The sequence below is a fragment of the Moschus berezovskii genome, chromosome 9 (assembly GCF_049115385.1).
Source record: "Moschus berezovskii isolate FMDL1 chromosome 9, NW_MosBer_1.0, whole genome shotgun sequence".
NCBI classification, from domain to species: domain Eukaryota; kingdom Metazoa; phylum Chordata; class Mammalia; order Artiodactyla; family Moschidae; genus Moschus; species Moschus berezovskii.
In genome coordinates this window covers 96,340,604-96,347,957 of record NC_142468.1, presented here as the reverse complement: position 1 = coordinate 96,347,957, position 7,354 = coordinate 96,340,604, and the positions used below count along the sequence as shown (strand labels likewise).

The 7,354-nt window shown below is 54.0% G+C and overlaps 2 protein-coding genes across 8 annotated transcripts; one reads left to right on the top strand and one right to left on the bottom strand.

Moving 5' to 3' along the window:
* The first annotated feature begins 1,984 nt into the window (after positions 1-1,984).
* On the top strand, positions 1,985-4,656 carry PSME1 (proteasome activator subunit 1). The gene is made up of 11 exons (XM_055435854.2): positions 1,985-2,141; positions 2,684-2,716; positions 2,863-2,925; positions 3,032-3,142; positions 3,231-3,276; positions 3,393-3,490; positions 3,741-3,809; positions 3,895-3,962; positions 4,049-4,103; positions 4,179-4,265; positions 4,439-4,656. The coding sequence occupies exons 1-11, from the start codon at positions 2,103-2,105 to the stop codon at positions 4,517-4,519; spliced, it is 750 nt and encodes a 249-aa protein (XP_055291829.1). The 5' UTR covers positions 1,985-2,102; the 3' UTR covers positions 4,520-4,656.
* On the bottom strand, positions 4,655-7,059 carry EMC9 (ER membrane protein complex subunit 9). Of its 7 annotated transcripts, XM_088839988.1 has the most exons (6): positions 6,891-7,059; positions 6,610-6,652; positions 6,391-6,467; positions 5,225-5,496; positions 5,040-5,134; positions 4,655-4,891 (listed from the first exon to the last, which is right to left on the bottom strand). In XM_088839988.1, the coding sequence occupies exons 3-6, from the start codon at positions 6,416-6,418 to the stop codon at positions 4,711-4,713; spliced, it is 576 nt and encodes a 191-aa protein (XP_088696114.1). In that variant the 5' UTR covers positions 6,419-6,467; positions 6,610-6,652; positions 6,891-7,059; the 3' UTR covers positions 4,655-4,710. The 7 variants fall into 7 exon arrangements, with proteins under 7 accessions (XP_088696114.1, XP_055291832.1, XP_055291836.1 ...); XM_055435857.2 differs by lacking the exon at positions 6,610-6,652; XM_055435861.2 differs by lacking the exon at positions 6,610-6,652 and having other exon boundaries at positions 5,225-5,493.
* Between the last annotated feature and the right edge of the window lie 295 nt (positions 7,060-7,354).

Below are 7,354 nucleotides of genomic sequence, written 5' to 3'. Positions count from 1 at the left end.
GCTCTGGCTCTGCTCATCACTGGGTTGGCAGGACCTGTAAAGGGTGGGTAGGGTAAGAAGAGAGTATAATAATCGCCAGGGTTCCCCAGTCATTCCTTGCTGTCACTGACCTTGAATGTCCTTATGCTTGACCCCTATCCCTCCCATTGTCCCTTCAGTCTCCTGGTCTCTGCAGATGTCAAGCTATCTGGGGCTCTTATGTCAAAGACTGGCACTGCCAGGGCAGGTAACAGTGTCCTCAGGGACGGGCAGCATTCCCACTAAGCAGATGCTCCATCCCCAGCTTGGCTGATTTGTTTTTCCTGCCTCCAGCACTGAATCCCCCCTCACCATCCTCAGGGGCCTTTCTATCTGGGCACCCTACTCAGCTACCCTTTCTACCCTGTCTTTCCAAAGAGGGTCTATTTGTGCTCATTTTCTTAAAAGATGTTCATTGAGCCAAGCATAGTTCTTTGCCACGTAAATAAGAAAGACAAAGTTTTTGCTGTTTGGGGGCCCATGGGTTACTGCCTGATGATAAACTCACAAATAATACTACTATTGTGCTTATTCTGTGTCAGGCACCATTCTAAGTATCTATAAATTCTTCATATAAATTCACATATTTAGCCCTCACAACACTATGAGGTAGGAGTGTTCCCACTGTACATTTGTGAAAATGGAAGTGCAGAGTTAAGTTTTTCACGACTAGTAAATATTGGAGCTAGAATTATTAACCCAGGCAGTATGGATTCGTTGTTTGTGCTCTAAAACAGAGATCAGCAAGCAACAGTCCTCCTGTGGCCAGTGTTTATATGGCCTGAGAGCTAAGAAATGATTTTACATTTTTTAATGGTTGAAAAAAAAAAGAATATTTCATGACAGGTGAAAATTACTTGAAATTGAAATGCCACTGTCCACAAATAAAATTTTAGGGTAACTAGCCACACTAATTAAGTATATAGCTGGTTTCCTGCTACAATGGCAGAGTTGAGTAGTTGCTGCAGGTACTACAAAGCCTAAAATATTTACTCTATGGTCTTTGACAGAAAAAGTTTGCCAACCCCTGCTCTAAACCACACTATCCTCAAAAAAGAAACTAACTTCATAGAGATAGTGCTGTGAAAGTACTAAAACAGGCTGCTTTCTAATAGACTTGAAGGGAGTTACTTTATAGGCAGAGTTCTTTCTGAAGAAGTAATATCTAAGCTGAGAACAGAATGACATACTGAGGCAGGGTAGGATGTGTCAGGCAAAGGGATTAGCAAGAGCAAAGGCCTTGAGGCAGGAATGAACAACGCTGGCTGGTCTGAGAAACAACTGGAAAGTCCAGGTATTTATAACTGAAAAGAGGGAGAAAACAGTGGAAAGCAAAACTGAAGGGGAACAGGGTGCCAGACAGGCCTTTTGGACCAGGAAAGTCCTTTGGATTCTAAGGTCAACAGGAAGTTGAGAAAGTTTTAAGCAAGAGCAAGGTGGAATCGTGCTGCTGTGTGGTGAGTGGGTTACAGAGGAATGAATAGAGTCCACAAGGGTCTTAAGAGAGCTGACCGGGTCCTGTGATGGGATGATGCCAGAGTCTGAACATCACTGCGTGGGTCAGACGATGCCCGTGGAGCCAGGGGACCACGCTGGCAGGGCAAAGGAAGGGAGGCCAAGTCTTGTTTCACCACCCAGAAAAGAAGAGCGGCAGATAAGGCTAATCACCGTCCCAGACGGCACTGGGAAGAGAGCCCGAGGTCTGGGGCAGAGGGCGGAAGGGCGCGGAGTCCAGAGGCGGGCCCCGGCCTGGGGGCCGGGGAGGCGGGGCGTCAAGGGCAGGGCGGGGAGGGTGGGGAGGGTGGGGCAGGTGGGCGGAGTCGAGGGCGGGGAACCGAAAGACCAGCAGCGGTGGGGATGCGGGGAGGCGGAAAGGTGCCGCTCCGACTCTAGGGGGAGCCTCGGCTGGGCTGCGGTCCCGGCACTCCTCAGCTCCTCGCCTCTCTCTGGTCTGTCCCCGCCTCCTCTAGTACCTCCACTCCCACTACCCAGGAAGGCCGTGCGGGGAGCGAGCGCTGCTTTCACTTTCCCTTCCCCGTGCCCACTCCTCGCTCCGCGTGCGGCGCTAGGCCCCTACCCCGGCCATGGCCACGCTCAGGGTCCTGCCCGAAGCCCAAGCTAAGGTGAGCGCTGCGGATTCTAGGAAGGGCCCATCAGGGAGGCGTGCCTCCGAGAGGCTAAAGGAGTCCGTGACCCGCCCCCCAGCCCTTCAAGTAGGGGTCAGTCATCCGAACACTCGTGGGCCCCGTGCCCAGAGCACCTGAGCCCGGGGAGTCCCGCCAGGTCTGCCTGCGGGAGGAGAGGCGAGGCGGCCAAGGTTCAGCGGGGTGAGGTGAAGCGGAGCCCTGGCGTGGAGGGGAAATCTGCTGGCCCGGCACCCGGGCCCACACACAGACGGGGTTCGGGCCCTGCCCTGCCACCACGGGAGGCCCCGCGCCCATTCCACAGTGCTCTCCGACCCTGCCCCAGTCGCAGCAGCTCTCTTACATCCCTCCTCCCACTGCCCACCAAGGGATCTGTTCCCTCTTGAACCCTTTGCCCTTCACCTCCGGGAATGTTATTCCCCAAATCCCACCCCACCCAAGTCAGACCCCATGCAACCCTAAGGGTTCTCGAAAAACTGGCCATGAAGCCAGATGTCTGAAAGGCTGCTTGTGTCCCACAGGTGGATGTGTTCCGTGAAGACCTATGTACTAAGGTAAGATCTGCATGGTCATCACCCCACCCCTCCCCAAGCCCGCTGCTCAGCCCTCCTTTGCTAGGCAGCGGCAGCCCTTCCTTCACTGCTTAGGAAAGGAATTTGATTCTGACCCCCATCCTCCCTTACCATTACCCTACACACAGACAGAGAACCTGCTCGGGAGCTATTTTCCCAAGAAAATTTCTGAGTTGGATGCATTTTTAAAGGTACTGGGGCTGGGCAGGGAGTAGAGACCAAAGGGAGAGCTTCAGGGGCTGAGTGAGGAGGTGAGAACTCGCCCCTGCCTCCAGCCCTTCTCCCACCCTGCACCAGGAGCCAGCTCTCAATGAAGCCAACCTGAGCAATCTGAAGGCCCCATTGGACATCCCAGTGCCTGATCCACTCAAGGAGAAAGAGAAGGAGGAGCGGAGGAAACAGCAGGAGGCAAGCTGGGAAGACCTGGGAGGAGGCACCCAACCTGGGGAAAAATCAGCCTCAGGCCTGACTCCCAAGAGCCTCCCTTTCCCTGCAGAAGGAAGACAAGGATGAAAAGAAGAAAGGGGAAGATGAAGACAAAGGTATCGCTATGGTGGAAGGCACTTTGTCTCACTTCCCAGGAGCTCCTCCCTAAGGATGCCTTTTCCTTGCCTGGCACAGTCCCAGTCATGTGACTGACCCAGTGCCCACCTCCTAGGTCCTCCATGTGGCCCAGTGAGCTGCAATGAGAAGATTGTGGTCCTCCTGCAGCGTGTAAAGCCTGAGATCAAGGATGTCATTGAGAAGCTCAACCTGGTGAGCCCTTCCACTTCCATCCACAAACTTCAGGTCAAACCCTTTGTCCTCCTTTGTCCCTACCAATTGGCCATGGCACCTACCAAGTCTTAGCAGGAGAGGGCACAGCAAGTAAAGCCAGAATTCCAGGCCATGGCATTCAGGACAGACCTGACACACTCCCACTCACTGTGGGCAAGGAAACAAAGGATAGGAAGCTGGGAATTGGATTTGGGACTGATGGGGCTTCATTGCCATTCCCTCCTCCCAGGTCACCACCTGGCTGCAGCTGCAAATACCTCGGATTGAGGATGGGAATAATTTTGGAGTGGCTGTCCAGGTGAGAGCACTGCCCCACTCCTCTGCCATCCTTCTCTCTCCAGTCCTTGCTGCTTTCCACTTTCCCTCCTGCTTTCTTTTCCTAGGAGAAGGTGTTTGAGCTGATGACTGCCCTTCACACCAAGCTGGAAGGCTTCCACACTCAAATTTCCAAGTGAGTCATTGCCCACTGCTCTGCCTCTGGCAGAGACTGAGGCCTCTGCTCCCTCCTCCTGCTCCATACCCTTCTACTTCCCACAGGTATTTCTCTGAGCGAGGTGATGCTGTAACCAAAGCAGCCAAGCAGCCCCACGTGGTAGGTGAGGCCTCAGTCTGGGTGCGAGGGAGGAGGGACACCCTTGAAGTCAGGCCTGATCCGAGTCTCCCGCAGGGTGATTATCGGCAACTGGTGCACGAGCTGGATGAGGCAGAGTACCGGGATATCCGGCTGATGGTCATGGAGATCCGCAATGCTTACGTGAGGAGGAGAGGGCGGGGGTGGACCGAGGCAGCTTTCCCAAGCCACCCACTCCCTGACCCTGCAGGCTGGGGGTGAAGGGTTACAAAGTTCGACCTCTCCACAAGGCTAGAAATGACGTACAGAGACACCGGGGGCTGCTGGCTGACTCCCACTCCTCCCTGGCCCCGTAGGCTGTGTTATATGACATCATCCTGAAGAACTTCGAGAAGCTCAAGAAGCCCAGGGGAGAAACAAAGGGAATGATCTATTGAGACCCTCCTCTCATTCTGTGATGGCTCCAGCAGAGACCTTCTGACTTTTACAAGGGACTCCAGACTTTCCCCACCTTCTGGCTGTTGGTTTCTCCCTCACCTTGCCTCCCAGGCACAATAAATATAGTCATACCATTGCCCAACAGCCCAAGTCTCTTTATTGGATCCTGAGCCTCCCCTCTGGCCCTGGCTCAGGTATTTCCATTTGTGGGACCAACCCACTGGGTGATTTGGGCGTTGAGCTGCTGGTTGGTCCAATCCTCTCGGATGTCGTCAAGGTGGCAGTCAAAGTCCACAAGTTGCTGGTGGGCCCGGCCCTCTAGTAATGCTCCCACCATCTGCCGTGACTCTTCCCAGTCCCTCCACATCACTCTGAAATAATAACCCCCATGGCGGTCAAACTCAGCAGGGAGTGGGGCCAGGTTAGGATCTAACGAAGGACCCTTGGGAAGAACCAACAACAGAGGAGGCTCAGGAGCTGTGGGCTTCCAAGAAGAGGTGGAAGGAGTAGGGCACTCACAAGTTCTTGTCCTTGGGGACCCAGCGGAGACCATGGTTCTCCAGGACGATAACTGGGGGCACGTGAGGCTGGGGTACCAGTTTCTGATTATCCAACTGTGTGGACAAGGAAGGGCTGGTGAGGGTTTCAAGGGTTCCCCCTTCCTACTTTCTTTCCAACTCCCCACTCCGAAACCCAGGCCTCACCATAATAAGTACTGCATCAGGGAAGAATTCAGCAATCCGCCCAGCGATTTTCAAGGCCAGGGGCCCAGGGCTGTGTAGAGGGAAGATCAGAGGTGTGAGGAGCATACTGTGGGCAGACCGCATCCATCTGAGCTGGGCCTCCCAGGTCTCAAAGACGTGGATGCAGCGATGGCCTTTCCCTGTATCTGGCCTGGGGGTGCCAGGCCTACTTGATGCTTCATGCATGACTGCCTGATGCTTGAGTGCGGTGGGAAACAGGTGCTCAGACACTGCTGGTGAGAGTGGAAATCTAAGATGGTCTTTTTGGAGAGTAATTTGGCATAACCATCCAAACTTATATTGTACACTATACATATGCTGACCCAGAAATTCTACTTATAAAGAATTTACTGTATTAATAGGACAGTGTCTGTAATAACAACAAAAAAAAATAGAAACAACCTCAATGTTTAAAGCATTAAATAAATTATGGTACACCCATATTTGTACTATATAGCCTTTAGGGTAAGGTAGCTATAAGTGTAGAGATGGAAACATGTCAGATATTTATTAAGGAGGGAAAATCAAATTACAAAACAGTATAGTTTGATCCGAATACTTGATTATAACTAGATAGCTTTTTCTATATATAGTTGACCCTTGAACAACGATGGGGTTAGGGGCACAGAGCCTCCAGCAGCTGAAAATCTGCAGATAACTTACAATGGGCTTTCCCTATTCTGGATTCCACACCGGAATTCAACCAACCTTGGGTCCTGTAGTACTGCAGTACTTATTCAGTGAAAAATGTTTGCCTGTTTGTGGCCCCAGGTAGTTCAAGCCTGTGTCATTAAATGGTGAACTGTATACATAAAAATAAACTTCCTTTAAAAAAAAAAAAAAGTTTCCAGTTGAGCTTCCTTTGTTTTCAGCACTTGTTGGGGCGGGGCGGGGGGGGGCATCTCAGTTACAGCAGGTGTCAGCCTGATTTTGTCCTACCCACCCCCACCTAGCTCCTCCAGAAAAATACGTTTCTTTATATTTCCTCACTGCGCACGCAGCCTAGTGCCTGCTTTACAGTGCCTAAGCCTTGGATGAAGGAAGATGGAAGGAATGACCAAGAGAGGTTCTCTTGACACCCCCCACCCCATAACCCTTAGTCTTCTGCCTCTGGCTACCCCACTCACCTCTGGTCGTCCAAAGCTGCATTGGCATGGTAGTACCCTGCCACTACGAGCCCGGCCTGCGCGCCCCACACATCCACCTGCCATGGGAAAGGGGCCATCAGTAACTAAATCGTGCCGCCCGCCCTGTGGGTGCGCTCTACTGCCCAGAGACCAGGGATGGGCTTGGGCTAAGGGTCTTAGGGGATTTCGCGGTGGCTGGTGGGCGTCCGGCGGCGGCACCTGGTTGAGTGCGACCTCCAGCATGACAGACAGGGCCAGGTGGCTGTGGAACAGGGGCACACAGTCGGTGAGGCACAAGCATTCTCCTGACCGCGGCGCCGGCGCCAGCAACAGCCCGTTGACAGCGGCGTGCGGATACCGGGCGGCGTGCAGGCTCATCTTCACGTAGGCCCGGGCCGAGATCTCCACCTCCCCCATGGCGAGCGGAGCCCCAGCTCGCGTCCGCGAAGCCCCCTCCAGAGCCCCAGAGCCCTCCTGGGCCCTTCCCCGTGCCCCCTCACTTAAGCTCGACGGTGACGCTGACTCGACTCGAAGGCAGCCAGTCAGCTCAGGCCGACCTCGGCCCGGCGCCCGGCCCCCACTTGGCCCGGAATGCAGGCGGCCGAAGCGGCATGTTGCAGCACCGAGCTCCGCCTCTCCCGCCCCCAAGCGGCGCAGCCTCCCTCACCCAAAACCCCGGCTCCGAGTCCGAGCCGCTTCTGGAGTCACGCCCACATGGTACTCTTTGATAGGCTTAGAGGGTCTCGTTTTGCCCAATCACCGGCAGTATCCAACCTTGCCCCGCCTTTGACTGGAAACTAAGGAGAGTTGCCCGCACGCTGATTGGCTAGGCTTTCCCACTTCGGCTCTTGAATGCAAGATGGCTGCGTCTGTTACCTCTGCTTCCCGTCTGTACAGGCCCTGTTGAGCCCTCTGGGTGGAGCCCTCACCCAAGTCGGGAGTCTACAGCAGCCGTGGAGTCTCG

Coding starts and splice junctions, on each gene's coding strand:
- PSME1 (XM_055435854.2), top strand. CDS start 2,103: ATGGCCACGCTCAGGGTCCTGCCCGAAGCCCAAGCTAAG. Junction 3,143..3,230: donor AGCGGAGGAAACAGCAGGAG/GCAAGCTGGGAA, acceptor CTTTCCCTGCAG/AAGGAAGACAAGGATGAAAA. Junction 4,104..4,178: donor CAGCCAAGCAGCCCCACGTG/GTAGGTGAGGCC, acceptor AGTCTCCCGCAG/GGTGATTATCGGCAACTGGT.
- EMC9 (XM_088839987.1), bottom strand. CDS start 5,578: ATGTATAGTGTACAATATAAGTTTGGATGGTTATGCCAAATTACTCTC. Junction 5,135..5,224: donor CTGATGCAGTACTTATTATG/GTGAGGCCTGGG, acceptor TTGTCCACACAG/TTGGATAATCAGAAACTGGT. Junction 4,892..5,039: donor GTCCCCAAGGACAAGAACTT/GTGAGTGCCCTA, acceptor TTATTATTTCAG/AGTGATGTGGAGGGACTGGG.